The 27,398-nt window shown below is 43.5% G+C and overlaps 1 protein-coding gene across 4 annotated transcripts in view; it reads right to left on the minus strand.

Moving 5' to 3' along the window:
* Positions 1-9,740: 9,740 nt before the first annotated feature.
* Positions 9,741-27,398, minus strand: part of STAU2 (staufen double-stranded RNA binding protein 2) — a 354,567-nt gene continuing 336,909 nt past the window's right edge. For all 4 annotated transcript variants that reach the window (XM_037039725.1, XM_037039726.1, XM_037039723.1 and 1 more), the window contains 2 exons: positions 11,954-12,042; positions 9,741-10,842 (listed from right to left, as the gene is read on the minus strand). In XM_037039725.1, coding sequence (XP_036895620.1) covers positions 10,749-10,842; positions 11,954-12,042 — 183 coding nt within the window. In that variant the 3' untranslated portion in view covers positions 9,741-10,748. The remainder of the gene's footprint in view (positions 10,843-11,953; positions 12,043-27,398) is intronic.

The following is a 27,398-nucleotide window of genomic DNA, read 5'->3' on the forward strand; positions in this document are numbered from 1 at the left end:
ACTCTTAGGTTGTAGAGTTTCAGGTTTTTAAGGGTTGTCCTCCTTTCTCTTCTGGGGCTCCATGAGCTGGGTTCTCAGTCATTTTAACCTCCAAACAATACTCTAAAATTCCAGGCATAACTGTGGAATTGTAAAGTTCCTTAGATTTTCCAGTTGCAGAAAACTGAGACTGTCACGTCAACACCACTCTAGTAACACTCCAGTTCCACTTTTTAGTTTTTCTGTAGGAGCTGCACAGCAGGGAATCTCTTATCCTCAGACCAAGTGGTCACTGTCACTGCTTTTTAAATGTCCCTTAGTGGGCAACTTTGGAGGCCCTGCTCTCTGCTGAGCTGCTGGCAGATCTGGAGGTGGGGGAAGCAGGGTGACACCTGTGATGCTCATGTTCTGTTCTCAGCACCTAGTCCCTGAAGCATAGTGCTTCAAATGGGCTGGAGGCAGCTCAGGCTCCCACACCACAAGAAGGAGCCCATGCTTCCTGCGTTTTGCATTTTTCCTGGTAGGACGAGCCATCTCCTGATAAAAACAAACATCTCCACTCCTTAGAATCTCTGTATATTTCCAGACTTACCGAAGGCAGTACCCTGGATGAAGCTTAGGTCTCTGACTCAGAATCATAAAGACACTCAGATGGCCTCAGGCAGGGGAAAATATGTTGATTAGCTCTTGAAGATCTTACAACAGACTTGTGTGGCCCAGGCTCCAAACTGGTCTATGTGTGGGACCATTAAGTGGGCCACTGGGAGGAGAAGCACCCCCTGAGAAGCCCGGGAGAGAGACACAATGAGAGTCCCCTGAGCTCCTGTGCACCAGTGCACACAGTTCCTCTCTTTTCTTCTCTCTCTCTCTCCCTCTCCCCACCCACTGCCACTGCACTCCTCTCTCAGCATTAAGAGACAAAGCTTGCTGAAAGATCTCCAGTAGTTTCCAGGGGTTCAAGTCTCAGATGTCATCATGCTGAACGGTGGGGAAAACATTGCCGGAAATCCACAGCTAGAAGGCAGCTTTCATGGGACTGCAGGAACCTTCCATGTTTCCTCTCATCTGCTCTTATACGATGAACCTTGGAGGGAAAGGGACCAGCTGCTTAGTTTTGGTTTTAGCTCACACCCCAGGAAACTTGTGTCCTGGGCAAGCAGACGGTTGGTGGCCCTGTAAACAGCAGTGGTCCTATGAAGCACTTTTCTGTGGATAAAGCGTGGGTTTCCACAGTGCAGGTTAAAAGAATTCTAAGGGGCATGTGCTGACAGCTCCCAGACCAAATTCAGAGCTACCTCAGCACCAAACCAGGCTGGCTGAGTGGAGCCCAGCAAATGTCCCTCTTCCAACCAGGCTGTTAGGGAGCTGGAGACACAGGCCCTACAGGCCCTGCAGGCCCAGGATATGTGGCTGCTGATCACGGAGACGCAGCCAAGGCCATGGGTTTCAGCTGCAGAGACAGTTTCTAGATCAGCTTCCACAGTCTTTGACAAGGCAATGGTCTTAGATGGCTGTTTCATTTGCAAATTTTAAGGAAAGCAAATGATTTATGCTCAGTGAGCATGATTCTCTGAACTGCAGTTAGAGGTCAGGTCACTGTCAGCCTTTGGAGGGCTTGGTTCTGGGCTGGGTTGGTAGGATGTGTCACTGTCTCCCACTTGGAAGAAAAGACAGAGCTTTGGAGGGTGCCTTGTTGCACCCCAGAGGACCAAAAGGAGATACCTCGGCTATGTGTGCAGTTTTTATTTCTTGAAGTTCATTCTCTTGCATGTCTGATCCTCTCTACTAGATTTCAGGGATCAGAGTCTTGCATCAAGGAAGTCATTTTTATCTTCCAAATATGTGAGCACTGCTGCTCTGAAGAGACCACAGAAGCCATTGCTCTGGGGTTGGGGCTCCATGTGGCTGATGTCCTGAGCCACTGTCCTGAGATGCCACTGATGTTCGGGATGTTCCATTGTTCTATGGGTGTTGGGCCAAATCATCTGACACAGATCTCATATTGTAAAAAACACTTGTGCAGGCTCCAGGTCCTAGGGCTTTCCTCCCATCTCTGTGTGCCCCCAAGCCTGCCCTGACATTGCAACAGTGCACCGTTGACAATATCACCAATTGTTCCTTGAGGACGTGTGGCTGAGCTTAGCTCTGATGGCTTGCAGACAACCGTGGGCATCTGTCCTCTGCCACCCGTGCTCGCCAAGACACACAATGTGTCCTTCGTTACCAACTACCCAGGGGGTCTGAATTACAAGGAAATAATTCAACCTAGCAGACTGGGGCAAAATTGCCAACCAAAAGAACGATTTATGAGATCATACCAACCTGGACATGAAATTAATTCCATACACGATAACTCACCACAGACCACCTTGTTTAATCTTATTCTTTCCTAGTAATAAGATCTTCCTGCTATCATTTATGTTCCAGACAAAACAATACAACCATCATGCAATAAATTAAAATTATTTAAATTTAAATTAATTGAATTTGAAATACAAAGTTATAATGGTGGGATGAGCTTTAAGCAAATTTTGTCTGTTATACGTGTATTCATTTGAGTTAATAAGCATGCTTATTAACTATTATCATAGTCCAGTTATAAAGGTGGAATTGTAGCTAGTATAGAAGAACCAGAACTTTCTAAGCCATTCTCATGTCGAGCTCAAAGCACTGGACCACAGGCCCATACTCTCCCAACAAAACAACATTTCCTCTGGGTTCCCATGAGACAGATAGGAGTGTGCTCAGGCTTTTGTTATCCTTTCCTGATCTACCTAGCCAGGACAAGAATCCAAAACAGGTCATGGTCTCTGCCCTCGAGTAACTGACAACTGGAATTTTGATGAAAAAATTAATACAGATGAAGCAACAGTAGAGAACTTAAGACAGTGCCTCCTGGTGGCCTGGTGCTTGAGCTAAATGCCAGACAGAGAGTTTGGAGTAGGCTGCAAGGCTGAGCCAGGCTCGCAGTGGACCGGGGGCCTGGGACACTTGAATCAGTGGCTGAATAAAGCCACAGCCATGCAGTTATTGTGATCAAGTGTCATATCATGTAACTGAAACTAGCCCTTAATTCAAGAAAGAGTGGGAACTCAGCCATGTGGGCCCACTTGGTCCTGGCATCTGGTCCTCTCTATGGTCCTCCAGGCATCTGGAGACTGACTAGAAAGAAGCTGCATGCTGTGCTTAGCTGCCTGTGCAAAAACGGCCCCAGCCCCAAGAGGTTCCGCTCACTTATTTGGTGAAGGCCCCTCTCCTCCATTGGGGTGTTTCCAGCCCTTTTGTGCCTGGACCCCATGCCTGAGACATTCAATCCACTGTTTGCACCTACAAGGATATAGAGAGAGGCCAAAGAGAATGCTAATCTTGTTTTGATACTTGTAAGGAATTATAGCAAGGATTCTATGCAGCAGGGATGGAAGCTCGTTGGTAATTCAAGGTTTGCTTTTGCCAGTTCACTCCTGCAACTGGGTTCAAATCTATGGAAAGTATGAATAAAAACTGTCCAGTTATCTGCTGATTCACAACAAATCATCCCAAAGCAGAGTGACAGAAACAGTCATTCTAGCATCATTTCTCATCATCTTGTGGGTTGACTGGACTCTGCTGGATGGCACTTCTGCTCAACATGATGGCAGCAAGGAATGAGGTCATCTGAGGCTTTATTGGGCCACAACATATTAATGCCTTGTTCATGTGGCTGGCAGTCGATGCTGCCCATCAGTTTGGAGCTCAACCAAGTGCTAACATGTGGCTTGGGCTTCTCGCAGCACAGTGGCTGGGTTCCAAGAGTGAGAGGCAGAAGGAGTAGCCTAGTAGAGAGGAAGCAGGAGGCTAGACCCAGAATTCTAGCCCTGGAACTGGCTCCATGTCCCTTCCACCAGATTCCATTGATTCAGAAGTGACAAGGCCAGCCCAGATTTGAGAGGAGGGAAGAAAAACTCCACTCCTCAATGGAAAGAGAAATAATTTACAGCCATCTTTAATCCATCACTAAAACCTAATTATAGTCTTTCCATGTAAGTCAAAGTGTCTCAGTCTATACCCACACATGCCGCATCCTTACCACCTTGGCCCTTATGCAGCCCTTGCCAAGGACGCCCACACCAGGCTGACCCCCGATGGAGTTTAAACCAATACCTTCTTCTTCATGGCTCTTCCCTTGAAGCAGAAGCCCTATCCTGAGAAAGTAAATAAAAACAGGCAGAGCTAAGACAATAGCCCACCAGAATGGAGGGCCAACTTACTGCCAAGGTGGAGAGGGGCTTCCAACTGGGAGCACATCTTTGGGGCACTTACAAGTGGGCACCCAATGGTCATCTGCCATCTCTCCACTTCCAGAGGCAGCCAGCGCACTCCCTGGTCACATATCACTGGAGAGTGGGCTGACCTGACTGAGACTCACTGGCTTGCTTGCTTGCAAAGTCCCTTGGCACTGTCTACTGCAGTGACACCACCCAAGCAGCCATCATTTCTGCAGGAGTGGGCAGCTAATACTGACAACAGAATCCATTCCTCACTAAATATTTGGATATGCATCACCAGATTGTTCTCTAGAAAGTTGTACGATGTGATAATTCTTACATCTAGTGTACTAATGTAACGTGTATCTAGAAGACAATGAACTTAGACTTTGCTTGAGAAGCTGTCTATCCCCTCAGAAATAGACTCAGACTGCCCTTCCTTGCACCCTCCTCATCCTCCTTCCTGAGCAGATCTGGCAAACCTCATTCATAACCTCCTTATGCCAGATTTTGTAGGCTCCTTTCTTGCCTTTTCTTGATCTCTTTCTTCTTCACTGTGGCAGTTGATACCTTGACCATTCCATCCTTCCCTTGCCATCCTTTTCTCACCACTTCCATTCCCTCTCAGCATGAGCTCTGCTCTCTCAGCCTATGCCCTCAATTCTGCTGTTCCCCAAGGCTTTGATGAAGAGGGACCTAGCTTTTTCCCTTGCACTCAGACAATGAGGAAGGACCAGTGGACAAACACCTTTCTGAAAAATGACTACCCATGTAGAAGATTTAGGGGGAGGCTGAAACGGAAACATAAGATTCTGACTGCTCATTTAAAGACTTACCTTCAGAGAACACTGAGTCTCTACAACACCCCATTTCCTCATTCTTCTCTAATGCAGGTTGGCTTGCTCATACACTTTACTTTAGAATCTAGATTTCAGATTCTTCCTATTGTCTGCCTCCTCCCAGCCATTTAAATAATCAGATCTCTTCCCTTCTTTGGGCTCCTTTGAAAAGTTAGGAGTAAAGTTTCAAAGAAAATTAGGCCCTGATTGCCTCCATCTCTACCTACCTCAGTTGAAAGAAGCAGAAATTTCCTTACAGTTATCATCCACTCAGAATAACAAAAGCAGGGAAGTGGCCTTCAGTCTTCTGGTACTATGGAAATCAGTGAGGATGGATGGCCACTGTATGGCTTAAACATCTTATTATTTATGCTGAAGTAAAGGGGGCTTTTAACAATATACTCATTTTGGAAGTGTTTATTTTTCTCCTAGGTAGTTTGATGACTCACTCAGGATAGCTTTGTGGTTCATCAGACCCTTGAAACTAAAGACTAAAAGGATTAAACAAAACTAAATAAAACAGTACAGCCTTCACAAACCTGAGAGCAATTTGTGACATTTGGGAGACTGTTACTCCATTATTTAAGCTTCACTGTTTACACTGAAAGTAAGAACTAGCACATGATTATAATGAGTCTTGCCCCCTGGGAAACAGTTAAGGCAGATACCACTGGATTGTCTTCCAAAACAGTGATTATCTCTTCTGGTGCCTACTCTGCTCTATTCCACAGGGGTAGGGTTGGGGCTGCCATATTTGCACAATGTCGGCCAACTGTGAACACCTGGTCCAAGGTGGGCCAAAGGGAGGCTCCTTTCTATGACTTTGGGAATGAAATCAAAAGAGTGGATCATTGTTTCTTCAGGTGGCTGTAACTTGAGTTCTCTTGGTAGCCATGTTCTGTGATATGTGTACTTGCGAGGCAGGAGCTTTTGTGGAGAGAGAGAAATGATTCACATGTTCAGAGGGAGGAGGGCAATTGAGAGTAATGCAGAAAGAGAGCTTCCGGGTTTCCCCACAGCCTTGAACTTCCTGACTCAAGTGCATTTTTGCACTTCCGTACTTGGGTTCTGGGAAACACCCCTGCAAATTTATAATAAATTTCCCCTTGCTGATTTGAACAGGTTGAGGTATAACTCTCAATCAAAAGACTCCTAATTGACAGAAGTGGTATTTTCCTTGCAGATGTTTGATTTAAAACATTTCCATATTAAAGACACAGTTTGAACACAGGCATAGTAGTAACAGAGGCACTAAAGGTAATACCATGAATTTAGAGCTGCAAATCATTTTATAGATGTGGAAACTGAGGCCCAGGGAGCTAAATCTCCAGCCAAGGTCACATCTGTGTCTGAACCACATCTCCACATGCTTGAATCCTAAACCATGGCTCTTTCCTTAATACCCACTAATTTAGATTGAACTATTGTATTTACTTTCACAACTTGTACACGGAAAAAATAGACCATATATTCCTGCATATTCTTATCCTTCCTTTTCAGGGTGAAAAGCTGAAATCTGAAGATGTTAAATGACTTCAAGAAGGCTACACATGAACAGAAGTAGAACTAGAACTTTATTTACAGACAGTGACTCCATCCAATAGGCTAGACTCCTCTGTCCATGTGGCCAGGTCACCCCTGACCTGGTTAGATTGGCAAGGCCATCATGGCAGGGTTTCTAGAGTCGTTTATCTACTCACAAACATTTATTGAATACTTACCATTTTAAGGTGGGCACTATTCCTGAGCCAGGAGTTACAATGAGGAACAAGTTCACTTGACCAGTCTCCTGAGTGTAGGAAAGCCTGACGAGATTTACCTGTGTATGTTGGGGCTGGGCATGGGAGTTGGTCAGTGGATATTTCGGGTGTGTGGAAGTAAATAAGATAAACTACTAGAGGGAAGGCAGATGGTGGCTTCCTGACAGTGTCACCAGAACATAGCACGGTGCCTGAAGCATCGAGCATTATAAGATGAGTGAGGGAATGAACAGTGACAGCAGAGAGACAAGCAGATGAACAAACTACAACACAGTGGTTCTGAACTCAAAACGCTCAGTTCTCTTGTACCCATTTCCTTTTCTGTCTTTCCCTCCAGCTAGAATGTGGGTTCTTTAAGGTGAAGTAGTTTCATTTGTTTATTTATTTTCTGCATTCTCAGCATACATCAAAGTGTGCTGGGGATTCAGTCAAGAGAGCTTTTAGCTAAGAAATTAGAACATAAAAGGAAGGCTTCCCCAACAAGGTAAGTTTAAATTAGTCTTGGCAAAGTGAGATGGAACTTGGGTGGCTTTTGCCAGAGATAGACAGTTGGCTTTGCCTGAGTCTAAGGAAGTCTTTGCTTTGAACCAGATATTATCCCTCCTCATGAAGACATGCGTCTGTGATTGTGGAAATACAGGAATGTATCCGGGGGTGGGGATTGGAATTCAATCTGCTGCCCAGTGAAGGGATATAAATGCAGGAATGGGAAGATGGGGGGCAGAATAGTGGGCCGGCATGGGTCCAGGTTCCTCTAAAATTAGTTTTGGGGGGGGGTTTGCCATATTTTTTATTAAGAAATGCCACAGTCTCCCTGAGGTTAGAGGTTCAACAGCAATGCCATATATTATCATGATATCATAATATCATATATTATCGCTGTGTCATGTAAGCAGTGAGACTTAAAATTCATCTTCTGTAGGTTTATTTATCCCCTTGATAGATTGTTCATTTGTCCGTTTATTTAATGCATCGCTTATACATGTATCAGATACCTATATCATGGTGGGGTAGGTCAGGGGAAGCTCAAAGACAAATTCTCATATGATTTTGCCATTAGTGACTTATCAGCTCTGTGTGCAGAACTGTTAGGTTTTCTACCCTTCTTGGTCATATGATAACAAGTGACTTTTGTAAATTAAAAGGTACAGGACACACTCTGGGCAGGTGCAAAGATAACTCACAAGCAGTAGAATTTAAATAAACATCAATTGAACTAGACCACATTTCCAAGGTCAGGAGGAGTTCTAAAAACCTTTGTTTAATAATTTAAGTTTCTCATTAATTTATTTTTATTTTATGGTGCAGAAAATTGGTTGAAGCTGTCAAAAAACCCACTGTCGAGAATATTTGCTGTGGAGAAGGACCAGGACAACTCAGAGGGGTCACCCCAGGAAAAGGGAGGGATGTCCATATTACAGTGATGTCCTTATTACATTACTGATCAGTGATGTCTTACCAGTGATCTTTGGCAAGTTGTTCTGGAAAGGGATGATCAGAGTTCCAAAGTACGTTATTACATTTCCAATTAAAATGTAAAAAACCAACCTTTTTCCTAAAACACATTGGCCTCAACTCTGGGAAATGACTACAAAGCCCAGTGCCAATTGAGAAAATCGGAAAGCAGACACTGTAATTGATCAAGGAGATAAGTCAATCTGTGTCCTTTAAAGAATAATGAGTTCCATTTTTCATCAAAAAGATCTCCCTGTGCCGAAGAAACATTCTTTCAATAAATCTACTTAATGGTTTCCCCTCTAATGATATATAACATTGTGCTTTGGAACACAGCGTCACAGCAGGTCCCCAGGATGGACTGCAGGCCACCCATCATTTGCATTGCTAATTCAGCCCAAAGGGAACCCAAGATTCCAGGATGGGCCACTGTTCCAGGGAAATAGGGGAAGGCTTCCTAGGGTCTTCAAGCAGGTAAATGGGATGAAATTTGGAATAAATATCTTGGCCCTAAACTCAAGATCCTTTGCAAATTTACATTCCCTGCTGCCCCCTCCCCCCACTCTGTTAGGGATGCATCAGTTCTGAGGAGGACTGGAGTCACTTAACTCAGAGTTAAATGCTTCAGATACTTGGGTTGTGAGAACTGATTAGCTCTGTTCATTCCATATGCTCACTGTTCTCTCACAGCCTTGTTCGGGCCACATCAGTGTTGTCTGGACTCTGGGCTGTGGAAGGTGGTCTTTGTTTACTGCTTTGGTAAACTGAAGACCCACTTTAATGACCCTCCCTGAAGTGGTGCTGTCTACAGGCCTGTCCTCAGCCCATCTGTGGGCCTAGGAGAAAAAGGGCCTGTTCAGCTAGGGAATGAGTTAGGGCCCTCTGAGCCCTTGTGCTAGGCAGCAGAATGCACTGTCCAACCTGGCTTAGCTTTGTGAGCCCCAGCTTTGCAAACGTGCTGTTATTTCCACAAGGCCCAAGCTTTTGGTAACTGAATCTATTTCCTCCAAGGGCACCAGCCCTCCCAAAACTGGTGGACTTCCCCACGTGGGAACCATTACAAACAAACCTGGAGTTATTTCCTTATGTTGCTGTTTGTTTATCTTCTGTCATGTGTGAGTCAGCCAGATCGATTTGTGGTGGTTTTGCTTGTGAAATCTTACATAATTATATTCCTATTGTCATGTTGGATCGAGCAGTTAGACCATATAGTGTTTTCTCATTTCGCAATGTCTGCAAATCAATAAGGAGAAAGCCTGAACAATGAGATGACGTGAGCTGGTCAGGAACCCAGCTCCGCGTCACTGGGGAGGTGGCTCTGCAGTTTCGCAGAAACGGATGGCTAGTGACAGGGATGTCCTCTAATGCCACTACTGAGCAGGATGACTAGGCTGGGTGGTGGCCTTTGGGATGGGCTTCACTGAGGTGATTCTTAGGGAATGAAAGAACGACAGTAACCACACTTCACACAGAAACCGACCAAATTTTTACTGCATTTGCTACACGCTGGATTCCAACATGCTGGTCCCAAGCGTGGCAGGCTACAAGCTGGCAAGACTTTGACGGCTCCTCCAACAGGCTTTCCCTTCCCCACCAGGGACACTATTTATGTTGATCCTCCTCACTGTCCCAAGTCCAGAGGCAGTTGTTAAAAACACTCTTGCTGCAAACAGTGAGTGGCTACAAGACACGAATGGGGGCAAGTGTAATTTCTGCCACAGGACGTGGAACCCAGAGAAATGGTTTATAGAGGCAAGACGCCTCCTTGGTGGCTAAGAGTATTATGGAGCTCAAAACGCACAAGTGAATTGTTTTTTAAATTCCTGGAGTATATTGAAACTAGTTGTTCCTAACATTATTTCATAGTTTTAATGAAATATCTGACCTGATTTAAACCATGTTTGTTTGCATACATCTTTGAGTAGTGTGCCTTAAAGTTATTGATGTGTATATAGAATGAAGATTACAAACATCTACATAAAAAGAGAAACCGTGTGACTCTATATGAAGACAACGATCATCACATTCCACAGCACGTCATTGGTTAATTTTTGAGTCGTCAAGCATTATTTAAAACAAGAGAGAATATAACTGAACACAAGTGCCACAATGAAATAATCGTAACAACGGAAACAAACCCAATTTCTCTATTGATCATTTAAAAGCTTTACCTTTGCTTCTAACACTTTTCATTAACTGTTATTTTAAGCTCCAGTAGCAGGATCAGATTTCTGCTGCCTCTGGACAAGTGAGTTATGATGTGATCTCGAGTTCCAAAGGAAATGCGCCAAGTTTTCTCTTTCCCCAGTTGAATAAACAGTACTATGTGTATTATCTCTTGTGTTAGAATAGTGTTGTCTTCACATAAGACTCAAATAATGGTATTAGTCATTCATTTCCTTGAACACAGACACCCTCATGCGTGCTGACAGGTTTATAAGGATGCGGTGGCAGCGTGGTTCTGGGAGCTGCTAGATGCCGGACTTTGATTTCTTGCAGTCCTGAGCGGCGGAGCCTGGGTGTGTCTGGTTATTGTCCGCTTTCTCTCCCAGATGCTGGACTTGTCTGGAAGATTAATACATTAACAAGAGCTGAGGGTCCAGGGTTGCACATCTTCGACATGTTTATTAGCAGATGGCACACAGGATTCAAAGGTCACCACCAAAGTGACATTTTAAAGTGAAACAACAATATTTATGTTCAGATAGTCTACTGATGAGATCATGTGGAAATGGTTTTGATTAAATTAGCTTATAAATGATTGTCAATCTATAGACAACTTAAAATGCCATATCTGTTTACCAAATGTTTCCTTCCCGCACTCTCACCTTTTATCCATCAATGACCAGAGGCTGGCTTGCAGTATATGCTTCTTTAACTATAGGATCAGCATATCTGGTTTTTATGTCCCGGGTTATATATGTATTTTTTCATTCTAAAAATCTTGCCTCCTGTATGTGTTCTGAAATCTCACCTGCTGTTACTGCTGCTCAGAAAGAGTTTGGATCCCACCATGTAAATATAATTGCATTCAATTTCTTTACTATAAATTTGGTCTCTGGAGAAATCTAAAATTCAGTCTCGGATAAGACCTTATGTTCAATATCATTTAAGAAAAGCCATGAGCTGGATTTTAGAAATACTTATTAGAGCTGCATTTTTGCCTGTGAAGCCCTTGGGAGCCACGCTGCTGTGGCAACATGCGCTTGTGTTTCGTAGGACAATGTGAAAACCAAATGCAGCTGAGGGGAAGGAGAGTCGCCTCTCCACTCCTTCGTCTTTCTCTCTACTGTGCCCACAACTCAGCAGGAATGTGAGTCAACATTTTTAACTCAGAAAATGGTTTAGCCAGAAAATGCTCAACAGTGTGAAGTGAGCACAAAAATTTGTTAGTTTCGCAAGTCTCCTCAGTCAACAAAACATGTAAATATTCCCAACAAAAGCATTAAAATGCAGAAATAATGATCAATTAGATTAAAACTTTCACAATCATACTGTAGGAAAGGAATATGACCTTATATAGTCATTCTCATTTATTTACATTTAATTGTGTTATGAATAATTTTATAAGATATAGATATTAGCGTCATGAGTTTTTACATTACCATGATCTATATTTATTTTTTTTACAGTGACAAAATTATAAATGTAAGAATATAACAGAAGAATTACTCACTTTTCGAGAGAACCTTTTTCAATATTCATTGCCCCTTCCATTGGATCCAGTCCTTGCTCAGAAAATTGTTTCAAGGCACTTAAAGCTGCCTGCAATGAAAACGAACACAAACTAACAAGAAGATCCATTCACTGAAGTTAATACAGTAAACAGGTAAAAGAAGGCTGAGATATTTAGTAAAGACTCTCATTTCCATTAATCTAAATAAATGTTTTTTTGCATCACTTAGCAATATTACTTTTGAAAGCCTGAATTACCATGAGCAATGTATATACTATGAGAGCTTTCTTTCTGGTGTGTGCTGGGGGAGGCGGTGAGAGGAATCTCCACAAGTCTCATGCCTTATACCTTATTCCTTATCAATAATTTTATAAAATCACAATGTTTTATCTGCAAATGTATTGTAAAAACACCTCTGTAAATGTAACATATTTTGATGATGACTTTGCATAATTTCTCCTTACTTTACTGAAACTACACATTCTCTTCCTTTAGATGTGAGAGTGTCAGACTTTTCCCACTTGGGTACTCTTCCCCAAGTTAGCATAAAGGTGTTTAATTTTATAGTCAGTGGGCCCCAACCAAGTCACGGAATGTGAGCAGTGAAATGAAGACACTAGTGCGTATGGAGCGGATGGTGTGATGGTATCCTGAATTTTCTCCCTCCTCCTGGGGCCCTCCTGGGGAGGCAGGCCTGGCCACGGCAGAGCCTCCCAAGGTGTTGATATGCCCAAGACGCGTGGGACGCTGAAGGATGTTGACAGGCTGGTGGAGCCTTGTTGGATAGCTGGGAGGCACCAAAAATGCGAGGCTGATAAGATCTACATAACTTGTTGACACTCCTGTGCATGTTCCAAACTGTTATTTCTTTAAATAAGAATTTGGTTCTTCTTTTTCCCTCCCCCACACCCCACCACTTTCAAGCTCCATCAGAAGGGCTTTGCTGCGTCTGAGATAGGTGTGAGCAGCCAGGGGTGTGTGAACCCGGGAGATCCTGCTGGGTCACCCTTTGGTCATCTGTATCTTCTCAGCTGACTTTGAAAAAGAGCTAACTCTTGGAAACGCCCAGACTTTTATCTGCAAAGGGCCCCTTTGGGGTAGCTAAGAGCATGATCTCTTTTACATTTCCTTATTCATAATATACTTTTTGGCTTTTAAGTTAATAGACTTTAATTTTTTGAGAACAGTTTTAGGTTTACAGAAAAATGGAGGAGGGAGTACAGAGTTCACATACACCCTTCTACCACCCCAACACAGTGTCCCCTATTAACCTCCTGCATTAGCACAATGCACTTGTTACAAGTGAGGAGCCAATACTGATATATTATCACTAACTAAAGCCCTCAGTTGACATTAGGGCTCACTCTTTGTGTTGTACAGTCTATGGGTTTTGACAAATGTGCAACGTCATGTGTCCACCACTACAGTGTCACACAGAATGCTTTCACTGGCCTGCCAAGTTCCGGTGTTCCACCTGTTCGTCCCTTCTCTTTATCCTCCCTTCCCCCCTTAAGCACTGATCCTTAACCACTGATTTTTTTTAACAGTCTCTATAGCTGTCTTTTCTAGAATGTCATACAGCTGGAATCATATAATATGTAGTCTTTTCAGATTGACTTCTTAAATTCACTTGCTAAGGCAATGTGAATTTAAGGTTCTTCCATGTCTTTTCATGGCTTGATACCTCATCTCTTTTAATTGCTGAATACCATTTCATTATATGGGTGTACCACATTTTGTTCATGCATTTACCTATTGAGGAACATCTTAGTTGCTTCCAAGTTTTGGGTGATTATGAATGAAGCTGATATAAAATATCTGTGTTCAGATTTTTGTGTAGTATTTACAATATTTTTCTCCCTTCTCTCTTGGTCTTTCTGTTTTTTAAATCACAACTCCTATATTCAACCCAAAATAGCGGTGTATCTTTTTCTTTTTCTTTAGACTGTTCTTCCTTTCACATCTCTGTTCTGGTCTCTCTGGTTCCCACGTGCTGATCTGGATGCCCACTCAGGTCTGCAGTCCTGGCCTGGGTACTTGGAGACAGGGAGAGGCCATGCTCAGGATTTCTGTTTTCACCATTATCTCTGTCTATGAACCTAGAGTCCTCAGGTATGTTAGTGCCCTGCCCCCTCACGCTCCTAATCTTGGTCCACACTCAAGACTACACGTCAGCTGGCAAAGGTGGTGGCAGCAGGTAGGTACTAACCTTAGCTGGGTAGGAACAGTGTGGCTATCTCACTGGGGCACTGTTAGAGGTTGAACTGTCTTCCTCCCAATTCATATGCTGAAGTCCTAACTCTCAGTACCTCAGAATGTGGTCTTATTTGGAAATAGGGTCACTCAAGATATAATCAATTAAGATAAAGTCATAGGGTAGGGTTGGCCCTGATCCAATATAACCAATATTCTTATAAAAAGGGGAAATTTGGACTTTCGGCCAAGATGGAAGCGTAGGTAGACAAACTGTGCCTCCTCACATAACCAAAATTAAGGACAACAAAAATTTAGAAACAAAAAAGAAGCCAGATCTGACAGAAAATTGAACTGTATGAAAGTCCTACAATCATTCATCCAGACTGGTAAGAGGGGCAGAGTCAGCAGCTGGTGGAGAGGGGTTGTGGCAGGAAAAAGCAGTGGTTGGCGGTCCTGGGCACGCAGGAAGCAGCTGGCAGATCCTGGGCGTGGGGTGGCATCAGGCAGACCCAGTGAGGTGTGAAAGGCAGCTGGCTGACCATGAGAACACATTCACGTGAAGATAAACCAGGTGAAAATGGGGAGCAAGACAGACTGTAAAACTCAGAGCCCCAGTGCCAGAAATAAAGCCTAAAAGCACCAATTGAAAACACTTGTGGGGGTTGAGGTGCCAGGAGAGACTCCCAGCCTCACAAGAGAGTTCCTTGGAGAGACCCATAGGGTCCTAGAATGTACACAAGCCCACCCACTCAGGAACCAGCACCAGAAAGGCCAAGTTTTCTTGGGGGAAGCAGCAGAAGAAACTGAAATACGAGAGTGGAGCAAGTGCCATTGTTCCCTCTCTGACTCTGCCCCCACATACAGCGTCACAACCCAGCCACTGGGTTGCCCCACCCTGGTGAACACCTAAGACTCCACCCCTCACTACATAACAGGTGCAACCAGACCCCCCCCAAAAGTGGCTCAAATGAAAGAAAAGACCAAAGCCCCAGAGCCAATATATCTAAGTGACAAAAAGATAGCCAACCTATCACAGAAGTTCAAAACCTATCACACAGTGCAAAACACTGATTATAAGGATGCTCACAGAACTGGTTGATTTTAGTCTCAAATTAGAGGAACAAGTGAAGGCTGCACTAAGTGAAATGAAGGAAAATGCACAGGGAACCAATAGTGATGGGAAGAAAACTGGGACTCAAATCAATGGAGCGAACCAGAAGAAAGAAAGAAACAACCAAACAGAAAAGAATGAAGAAACAACAATTCAAAAAAACGAGGAGAGGCTTAGGAACCTCCAGGACATCTTTAAACGTCCCAACATCTGAATGATAGAGGTATCAGAAGGGGAAGAGGAAGAGCAACAAGCGGAAAACTTATTTGAACAAATAATAAAGGAGAACTTCCCCAGTCTGGCAAAGGCAATAAACTTCCAGGAAATCCAGGAAGCTCAGAGAGTCCCAAAGAAGTTGGATCCAAGAAGGAACACACCAAGGCACATCATAATTACATTAGCCAAGATGAAAATGAAGGAGAGAATCCTAGAAGCAGCAAGAGATAAGGGGACAGGTACCTACAAAGGAGTTCCCATCAAACTTCCAGCTGATTTCTCAAAAGAAGGCAAGAAGGGGCTGGAAAGAAGTATTCCAAGTCATGAAATCCAAAGACCTACATTCAAGATTGCTTTATCCAGCAAAACTTTCATTTAGAATGGAAGGACAGATAAAGTGCTTCTCAGATAAGGTCAAGTTCAAGGAGTTCATCATTACCAAGCCCTTATTATATGAAATGCTAAAGGGACTTATCTAAGAAAAAGAAGATAAAAAATATGAACAGTAAAAAGACAGCAAACTCATAGTTATTAACAACCGCATCTGAAACAAAAGCAAACTAAGCAAACAACTGGAACAGGAACAGAATCACAGAAATGGAGATTACATGGAGGGTTAGCAACAGGAAAGTAGGAGGAGGAGAGAGGAGGAAAAGGTACAGAGAATAAGTAGCATAGACAGTAGATAGAAAATAGACAGGGGGAGGGCAAGAATAGTATGGAAAAAGTAGAAGCTAAAGAACTTATGACACATGGACATGAACTAAAGGGGGGAATGTGGGTGGGAGGGGGTGTGCAGGATGGAGGGGAAAGAAGGGGGAAATAGGACAACTGTAATAGCAAAACTAATAAAATATATCTTTTTTAAAAAAGGAGAAATTTGGACAGAGACACACACACAGCAAGAATAGTGTGTGAAGAGGAAAGCAAAGGCTGGAGTGAGGCAGCAGAAGCCAAAAATTGCCAAAAATGGCCAGCAAGCCACCAGAAGCTGGAGAGAGGCCTGGAACACATTCCTACCCTCAGTCTCAGGAGGCGCCAACCCTGCCAACACCCTGAACTTGGATTTTCAGCCTCTAGATCTGTGATACAGTAAATTTCGGTTGAGGAAGCCACTCATCAACACTTTAGTGGTACTTTGTTGTGGCAACTCAAACTAGTACAGTATGATTCCTCTTTAAGGATATTAGGACCTCTTTCTCCTCTCATGTTTCCTTTCATCTTTTCATTATAAAAATAGTTTTTCATTCCAGAAAAATAATATGTAGGCAAGCAAAAAAAGTGAAAATATTCACAGTCCCACCCACCATTCACAACTTAGTGTCTGCCTTTCCATATCCTTTTCTATTTCCTCTCCACATGGACACACTGTCCCCCAGATCACACCTGCCTGCTGTTGAATAACCTGCCCTTTTCTGTTGACAGGAGCAGTTTCCCACGGCCTGGGAAATGTTTCAGTGGCATCATATGCCATGACTGCCCAGCACCCGCTGGTTGCATGGGCCCTTCTACATTTAGCCAATCCCTACTGTTGGACCTTCAGACCACTTCTAATTTTTAAGCTATAATTAACACAGCACCAAGCTTCCAAACAGTTAACTCTTTGTGCACTATCTCAACAATTTCCTTATGACAAGTTCCTAGAAACTGAATTTCTGTGCCAAAGAGCAAGCGCATGTTAAAGACTGGTCTCTTTCCCCTCAGTGAGGCTGTGGTCACACCAGCAGTGTGAGGGTGTTTCTCTAGGAGCTTCTGGAATTACATATCAGAATCACGGTGTGGATCATTCGAGCACACTGTCATTTTATGGCCCTGCCTTCTTTTTAATTTGTCCATCCTGATCAATTTACCCTATTCAGTAGACTTGGCTTTGAATAAGTTTGTTTCCTTCAAAAAGTAATTCCCCCTCAAAAGACCTAGATTTGGACAATTCCCCTCTCCCAAAAAGAAATTTTTAGAGAGAGCTGACTCTTATGTAGGTTCAGTTAGCTGACCTATAAGGTCCTTTGAGGTCCTGAAATGCAGAGGTGGTTGCATGGCCTTCTCAGGAGACTGTGCTGAGAAAAGTCCTATAGATGTAGACAACCTTGTGAGCAAGCTTGTTACATGAACCCGAGCTCTGCAATCTCACCTCATACCCACGTGTGAGAAGTGAGGGGCCAGGCTACTCACATTGCACTGCAAAGACCAGTCCATGCCTGGACTTTTCAGATAGCACAGCACCGTGGGGCAGGCTCACTGACTTAGAGTTCTTTGTATACTCCACAGCTTTGAACAAATGAACAACTATTTTGTTCTGACCCATTAATATGTGAATTGTTGGCAGGAATGCAGATTTTTTAATCAATTTCTTCCCAAATGGATTATCACAGAAGGCTATTCAGTGCCTGGAAATTTGAATGTGCGGTGTGATATTGCTGGATGAGACCCTTGAGTGCCCAGGGCTTCTTGGTCCTGATCTATTCCCAACAAGGCCAAAACGACAACCAAAACCAATTTTTTAAAAATATTTTATTTATTTTTAGAGAGAGGGGAAGGGAAGGAAAAAGTGGGAGAGAAACATTAGTGTGTGGTTGCCTCTTATGTATCCCCTACTGGGGACTTGGCCTGCAACCCAGGCATGTGCCCTGACTGGGAATCGAACTGGCAACCCTTTGCTTCACAGGCCCGCACTCAATCCACTGAGCTACACCAGCCAGAGCCAATTTTTTTAAAATCTTTAAAAAAATCATGTATAGGCCAATTGTGGCCCATCTTCATGAGTTGCTTTTGGAATGTTTGGTTCCCAGGGTTGCCTGAACAGCAGGAACCAAATTCTTTGCTTCACTGAGTCTAAGACCCGGTGACACCTGCTCTCTTCCATCCAAAAGGAGATGCACATATGAGATAAAGGCCAGGGCTCAGGTAGCAGGTTCGATGTTTCAGATCTTGCAAAACCTCCTGGATGATTTTATCAACATGTCAGGCAGGTCTCTGGGCACTGTCAAAATGCCTGTCATCACTCAAAGAATGTCCTTCAGGCTGGAATGGCGGTGTGCTCTTTCACTTGATGCCACGGATGGATTTTCAGAATTCCTGTGTGGCTGTTTCCCTCCACAGGTATGCTTAAAGGTTTCCAAATAACATTCTTTTATCCATTTAATGAGATAATTCAACCCACATCTTATTGATAACTCTGACTACAATTGCTTATAAATATGAGAAGGCTTCTTGTTATTTATAAAAGGCAATGAAGACAATTTATCTTCTCTGTAAACAGTAAGAGCTACCATTTCATGAGTATCACACTCTGCCATAGTCATGAGACCAGGCACTTTACCTGGTGACCTCAGATGTTAGCATAGCCCAGCCATGTGGGTTAGCCTACCCATCAGGAATTCAGCAACATCCTCAAGGTCACACAGCTATTCACTGGCAAGCAGAGGTTTGAACCCAGCCCACATTCTTGATCACATCATTTTATTTCATCCAAATGGAAACACTGCTCACATTCAGCCTGCCCTGTTTCAAAGTAGCTCCTTTTAGTACTGTGATTGCAAAGTCACTCTTACTACATCTCTTCCAATACTCATTCTATTAGTTATTTCCCACAATAACTGCTTGAGGTATGCTCATACAGTTACCTTCATTTTCTAGAAAAGGATTTTTTTTAATTTGCAGGATCACACAGTCATTTTCCAGCCTCCAGCCTTCTTGGAGACCCTGGGTTGACTTCTGAGGCTTAGTTCAGCACTTTGGTAACACTTGCAGTTTGGGCTAAAACTAAATTGTTACAGTAATTATTTTGTCACTCAGAGTTACCCAAGGACGTGATTCTCCATTTCTTAACCTCTGAGAATACCCGGCCTCTCACTCCTTTGATTTGCCTCCCTCCTCCTTCTATTGTCTAGGAAGAGTTTTCATCTGTCTCAGTCCTGGGGTTGCTGGCAGGAGGGAGAGACTAGCTTCAGGGTTTGGCTGGGGGTGTGGGATGCAGGGTACACACTGAGAGGAAGCGCTGGGATTGCAAATGTGAAGTGGACAGAGAAAGCGAATGATGAGTTTGGCTATGATTTACAGTGAGAGAGAAGCTCAATGTGTTTAGGAACGTGAGGCCGGGCAGAGCCTGCCCACCAGGGGCCTCCTCTTACAGGCAGGTACTAACAGGCTGCTTCCCTAGCTGCTTCCTCCCACACCTTGTCACAGTTCCACCCTCAGCTCCAATTCATCATCCACTACTTTTCCAGAAAAGACATCTTACAGATTAAAAAACTCCTTGGAATGAGCTGCAATTTTGCTTCCCTTTCCCACAGCAAAATGCCCACAATAGGTTTATGCAGTGACAACTGAAATAGCCACTTTTCATTTAGCAAGACCCATTTACCAACCATTTCAAAGAACAATGTACAATAGAGTGACTTTTATGGACAAACACTAAAATTTAACAGTCCACAAAATATTTCACTCTCTACTTCTTTTACTTTACTTTACTTTACTTTACTTTTACTTTACTTTTTCTTCTTTTACTGTCCAGAGGACAGTAAACTCAATAAAATCCCTGTGTTTAAACTGCACAAATTGTTACTTGCTAGAGGCCAGGTGCTTAAAAAAAGTTCGGAACATATTGTCAATAGCTTACCTAATGTTACATAAGGACACTTTGTGAGAGAAAAATCAAAACGCCCTCATTTGGGGACACATATTGAAAGCCTGATGAAGGAACAAGTTCTGTACCGTCTGTCTATCGCTAGAGGGAAAGGAGGTAACCAGATACTGCCGGCAGCTCCCCCTTCTGCAGGGACAATTTGCCATTCGATCAGCATGAACTAATCTTGGGGAGTCGTGGGAAGGAGGTAAAACTGGGTTCCTCAATGAGGAACACCCTGGATGATCTTAAACCCAAATGTGTGACTTCCCACACCCAGGATTCTCCATTCGGCTTTGGCCACAAACAAAAAAGGCAACTAATGATTTCATTTCCAAGGTCAAAAATGTTTTCCTACNCCTGTGTTTAAACTGCACAAATTGTTACTTGCTAGAGGCCAGGTGCTTAAAAAAAGTTCAGAACATATTGTCCATAGCTTACCTAACGTTACATAAGGACACTTTGTGAGAGAAAAATCAAAACGCCCTCATTTGGGGACACATATTGAAAGCCTGATGAAGGAACAAGTTCTATACCGTCCGTCTATTGCTAGAGAGAAAGGAGGTAACCAGATACTGCCGGCAGCTCCCCCTTCTGCAGGGACAATTTGCCATTCGATCAGCATGAACTAATCTTGGGGAGTCGTGGGAAGGAGGTAAAACTGGGTTCCTCAATGAGGAACACCCTGGATGATCTTAAACCCAAGTGTGTGACTTCCCACACCCAGGATTCTCCATTCGGCTTCGGCCACAAACAAAAAAGGCAACTAATGATTTCATTTCCAAGGACAAAAATGTTTTCCTACCAAATCAAAATAAACTCACTCAGCATCCACTTGTATGTTACCACGTCTACCGACGGGGATCATAAGCTTTAGGTCCATGACAATTTATACATCGTGGGACTTTTTTTAAAGGTACATTCAAAGCAACACATGTAGCTTCATTTGAAAGGAGGAAAAATAAAGTATTTTAAAGGAATTCATGATATTTCCCTTTTTCTTCCTGTATTTTCCAGTTCAACACTTGTACACATGCGTGTGTATGCGCACGTCCCCTCAGCGGAGAGCGTCTGCATTGATACCCACGAATACTTCTGTCCCCAAAACATTTTACAACCACCTAGTTAGTAAAGCCCCACGGGTTCTACAACAGACGTTGCCACCATCTCATGGGTCACTTGTCTTGTGCGTAGTTGTAGCAATGCCAGAAACATGACACCTGTAAGACACTTTCCGTGCATGTTGGTTGGTCTTAGTGTGCACGTGTGTGTGTGTTTACAGAACGGAGGTGAGTCTTTCCAGCCATTTCTGTAATTTCTAACTTTCCGCTGGTCAGTGAACGAATTGTGGTGAGACCCGCGTGTGGTTTTCTTGCTTCCTTCTTCAGGAGTGAATGGTTTGGAACGGGAGTGTAGCGGTGCTGTCATCCTCTGAGAGACGACAACGGTCTTCATCAGCAAAATGTGGATTAAAACTCATCCTCTCACGACATAGCTCTTTCGGCGTCTTTGAATCTCATGCCCAACGCATCCTTTTATTTCCTGTCTTTCCATTTCCCACTTTTCCCACCGATTTTATAGCGTGAATCCCAGAAGCAGACGGCTGTTCCCATGAAAGTCAAAGGTGACCACATATGTCCGAACGTGGCCTTCATTCTTCAGTGAGGGCCCAAGGGTCATTCTGTTTTGCCTACAGTGCTTGCACCTGCAGATTCTTCATGGGAGCAGATCTATGTGCTTGATTCATTTCAGAAAACACCAGTGGTCAGAGATGCAGCCCATTCAATGAGTCCGCTTCAATGAGAATAGATAAGCTTCAAACTGCAAACATCTTCATTTGTAATTGAGCACTTCCCTACCTTTTGTCCCAGTAATCTTTGAGACTAACTCTATACTAAATTATCGCAGGTCTGGAAAACCAGAAGGCTCTTCAGTAAGCCTAAAGGCCTATTGCCCAAAGAATGTGAACTTCAATGTTTTTAAGTTATCATTTTCTTGTTTTGAATGGTCTATAACAAAACGTTATATAAGATAGGAGAAACCAAAAAGAGAAAACTCTATTATAAGTTTTATTGCACTATAATAGAATCCTCAGTTTCTTACATGTCAGAAGACTCCAATGATAAGGCTTTCAAAATAAAATGAAAACAGGATTATACTGAGTTTTAATGAATCAAACCACTTACTGTCAGCTTTCTAATAATTTTGTTATAGCCCACAAGTTCAATTTATGTTTCCATAATTCTATTAGTTCAGGCAATTTCCATAAAATTGGTGCTTTAGGAAATGGCTCACTGTTGGGACAAAAGGCTGCCAGCCTGCACAGGTGATGGCTACTCGTAAAAATTCAGGGGGTGGGGTACTGGGCAGACACATAGGGTTTAGGCAGTCTGCTAAAGCAAAGAACAGGAATTTTGATCCTAGAATTTGGGGAATTAGCACAGAGTCGGGCACTTGAACTACAGACTTAACCATCACCTTTATTTCTTGCTCAGGCTCTTAGGTTGTATAATCCACATAGCTGTCTGCCTTAACAATAATAGCCAAATTCACTGCTGGATCAACTGTGCCAAGAAATGCTTCCAGGATGTTTAGAATAAACTTGAGCAGTGGCCTGCATGTTGGCATATCTTCCTCCAGCCATGATCTTTCTGCTTACCAACATCATTCCTTTTAAAATTCCTGTGTCGCCCTCTATTTAATGACTTTTAATTCAATGAAAAGTTCCCTTTGTAATGGCATTTTCGACATGGCACCACTACAAAGCAAGCAGGACTGTATGCTTGGCAAGATGTTGTCCCAGAGCATCCATGCACTGATTTCCCGCATCCAAGCATGCTACCTCAGGGGGCGACAGTGACTTTGTAGATGGGAGTGAGGTATAAGCACTGAGATGAAGAGATTACCCTGGATTATCTGAGAGGGCTAAATCTTAATCACACCTTAAAATCATAGAACCTCTCCTGGCTTTGGTCTGAAAAATGTGGTCAGAAAAAAAATTGGTCAAAGAAATGCAAGGTTGTTCGTTTTGAAGATGGGGGAAGGGGAACACAGCCATGGAATATGGTGGCCTCTAGAAGCTGGGAAAGGCAAGAAGATCAGTTCACCTCCCTCCCCAAAGAATAGCTGACACCTTGATTTTAGCAGAGTGAGACCCCTCCCTGTCTGATTTCTGACCTACAGAACTTCAAGATAATACATAGTGTTGTGTTATAGCAGCAAGATAAAACTACTAATACACTTTCCCTGTCATCTGATGAAGGAAGGGGAAAGGGCATGGCATCTGGAGTGTGGTCAGGCCTCTATTACAATGCCAGCTGTACTGCAGACTAGCAGTGTGTCTTCATGCAGCTTCCTGCAACTCCCTGAACCTTTCTTCTCACCTGTGAATTGGAGACTACACCACTTACTGCATTGGACTGTTTGAGGGGTTAATGCCTAGTTCATAGTGGTGTTTAATACATGAGGGTTGTATTCCACATCTTTCTCTGTTGAGCCCAAATCCAATCACAACATTCTTTATGCTCTCTATCTCCATGTTAATTTATGTCCAGTTTCCTGTGCATTTCTATTATTTTTCCAGCACATCATTCACCCATCTCTCTTCCTAAGAGAAAACTATTATTATGCTTCTTCCTTAATGAAAAGCCATTAATTATTCCCAGCCTCAGAATAACTTTCCATATTGTTGGCCCAGCATTTAAGGCTCTCCATCAACTGGCTCTATTCTACCTCACAACCTAATTTACCATGATTTCATTACAGCACATGGCCTGCAAAGAGCCAGTCACCAGCTTCAGAGCTACCTGGCAGGTGTCAGGGTCATCCGCTAGCTCCCTGGCTACACACCAATATTTCACAAGGCTTGTCCTGGTATACCTCCTGTCTGCTGGAGACATTTGAGTCTTTTCACCTTCCCAGGATGGCTGCCCCTGATTCCCACCCTGCTCCTAGCTAGGAATTCTGACAACCCCTGCCATTTTCCTCCCTGAACTGTGAATCATCTTTGACGTATTTACGTCCTGACTCCCAAGTAATTGGTCAACCCTTGGCAGGTGGAGCCATTTTTCTGTTTGAAACCATCACAACATGTTTACAGAACATCTTCAAGAAATATTCCTTGATAGATTATACATCAGCTTCTATCTGAAGCAACTCCGGACAGGCAAGTGCTAGAGGACATTTTTCCTGTTTCTGTTTTTTCTCTTTTCCTCATTGTCAACCTGCACTTGGTTTCCTCATGCAGCAATGCCAAAACTTCTCCCCATCGAGGTCCTCTCTCCTCCTCTTACTCCCCAGGCGCATCCTTAAACAGAGGACCAGAGTGGAGCCTCTTGCACCTGAGGGGAGCCTGGCTCTGCAGGACAATCAGGGCTGGATACTGCAGCAGGGTGGGGCCCAGAGTATCCCCCTTCTCCTCTGGACCCAAAGTCTCCTTGGCTTCTTACTGACACTTGATTTATATATGTGTGTATGTATTCACTCTTTTAAAATAAAAGTTCCAAACATTCACAAAACTACATAGAATAGCGTACTGAACCTCACTTACCTATCACTCAGATAAAGAGTTACCAGCATTTTGCCAATCTTGTTTCATGTATCTTCACGTTCATCCTGTAAATTTCCCAAATATCAAATAATGATACACACCATTATCACACTAACCAAAATCAGTAATAAATCCTTTCTATCATCTCAATACCCAAGTTGTGTTAAACATTCCCTGAGAGTCTCAAAGATACCTTTTAAAGTCACTTTTCAAATCTGTATCCCAATAGTTCCTGCAATGAATTTGATTGATCTTTTGAGATCCAGGAGTCCTACAGCAGGCGGAAGAACAGCTCTCAAAGATGTCCAAGTCCTAATCCCCATATCTGTGAATGTTACTTTACAAGGGACTTCACAGGTGGGATTAAATCAAGGACCTTGCAATGGGTCAATTTGATGAGTCCAATCTAATTAGGAGTCCCTGAAATTAGAGAACGCCTCCCAACCCTGGTCAGAGATTGAGACAGGACAATGGAAGACGGGTCAACAGGTTGTGCCATTACTGGCTTTGGGATGCAGGAAGCATATAGAAGCTAGAAGAGGTAAGGACACACAGATTCTCCCCCACAGCCTCTAGAAAGGAACTCAGCTGTTCCGTGCCTCGATTTTAGCCCAGGGAGACTGAGTCTGACTTCTGATTACAGAACTGTAAGATAGTGCCTTTGTGTTATTTTAAACCACCATTCCTTTGACAGGGAACTGAAAGTCACACCAAGGTGTAAACATGGGATGCCACGTTCTTTTCTGAGACCAGGTTGGTGCTGGGCCTGAGAGGGAGACACCAGGCCTGACTAAGATGCTCAGGAAAGGGGAGGATGGGGGCCTGAAGAAATGGGGCCTGCTGTGTGGGGTGGACCTTAAGATGCTGCTGGTGTCTCCTTGTTGCCACCTCGGGCAAGAACAGAAGAGCTGCCCACCCCTCTGAAAGCAAGCTTTACACTAAGATCCAGTCACTCATTGCATAAAACCTTTGCAGACCTGGCCCTTTACTTGGGGACCTAGACACCACTCCTCACGTTCCTCATTCACCCTGTGCTGGGCTCCTGTCTGTTCCTCGGCCAGAACAAGCTCTTTCTCACCTAGGGCATTGATGCTGGCTGCTCCCTACACCCATCTCTTCTCATGTCAGGACCCAGGTCTCAGCTCTGAGCAGGCCACCCTGACCATCCCATCTAGAGTGCACCCTGCTGCCCCCCAAGAGGTCACATAACCTTGTTTATTGTCCTCATAACACTTATCACAACCTGCGGTTCTTCCTTAAAGGAAGGTGTCTGATCTATCTGATTCACCACTGGGTACCACCAGTCATTCTACAAACATTTGTGAGAGCCAGGTACTAGGAAAATGAGATGAACCCACACAGTCCCTGCCATTCATGGCGTATCTAAGGCTGAGAGAAAATCATGCAGACCATGCCAGATTAGCAGGGGGGTTGCTGTGAGGAACACTCGGTAGCAGCACCAAGAAAGGAGAAAATGGGAGTCACAGAGAGGCAGTGTTTGGGGTGAGACGTAGGGTAAGCAGCACTTCTTCTGGGAGGCAAACAGTGAGAGGAGGGTATTCTCGGCAGGGAAGCTGGGGATAAGTGAGAACTAGGGGCACAATAAGTGTCCTGGGCAATTTTAAAGCTGTTGTATAGAAAAGGAGGCACCTTGTTCTGGGGAAGGCTGAGCCAAGCCCAAGGAGTAGAAGGCAAATTTTAGGTTTCAAAACAGGAAGAAGCCTGGTGTCCAGAAAGTACACACTGGACACTGAGGTAAGACGGAGGCAGGCCCACGGCCTGGGCCATCTTTCATATGGGGGGCGATGCTGGCAGGCAGGTAGCTGGGAAAGCATTCTTGTCTCTCATCTCTCTGATACTCCAGTCAGGCCTCACAGGGAAAGAGTAGCAGCATATTTTCAGAGTGAGAAGGATTGTTGGAGAGGTGACATTTAGAATTTGTAACATGTTATAAGTATGTTACAGGTAACAGGTTAAGTTGCAGGTAAAGCTGAGTTTTCCCTGAAAGGGGTAAGATTTTGGATCTGAGCTTCACCATTGGTTATGTGACCATTGTCCACCCCTGTTGTCTCTCAACGTCTCCATTTAGAAGATGAAATCAGTAAAACTATCTATTACAAGGACTAACTGATGGATGTATCTGACACGGGTGTCCTGGAGGTGTGTACTATATACACAACTATGTGAAATTGTTGAACAACTGATGTCACTGCATGATCTCCAGGTTCCTTCTTAGTGCTCCGAGGCAGGGTAGCACGCACAGTGGCTAGAAGCCAAGATCTGAAGTCCCACAAATCTAGGCCCATTGACTGACCTCCTCCCCCTCTTACTAGCCACAGTACCTTGGGCAAGTAGTAATCTCCAGTACGAAATGATATAGTATCCTGTGCTGATGGCATTCATTTTGTTCTAAGGAGGTTTACACTTCTAATTCATTTAATCATTACAGTAGCCACAGGTAGGCTTAACCCTCATCCCTCAGCTAACATGTTGATATGGAGACCCAGATCGAGTAATTTATGCATTACCACATGGCTTATTCTCGGTAGATCTGGAATTTGGATCTAGATGGCCTTTTAATTTTTTTATTTAATTTTATTTTAATTTTGTGTTATTTTATTGATTTTTTTAGATGAGAGAAGAAGAAAGAGAGAGAGAAACACTGATTTGTTGTTCTACTTATTTATACATTCATTGGTTGATTCTTATATATTCCTTGATTGGGGATTGAACCCACAACCTGGGCATA

This window comes from Sturnira hondurensis, unplaced genomic scaffold, assembly GCF_014824575.4.
Source record: "Sturnira hondurensis isolate 20B ecotype Veracruz unplaced genomic scaffold, ASM1482457v3 Scaffold0025406, whole genome shotgun sequence".
Taxonomy (NCBI): Eukaryota; Metazoa; Chordata; class Mammalia; order Chiroptera; family Phyllostomidae; genus Sturnira; species Sturnira hondurensis.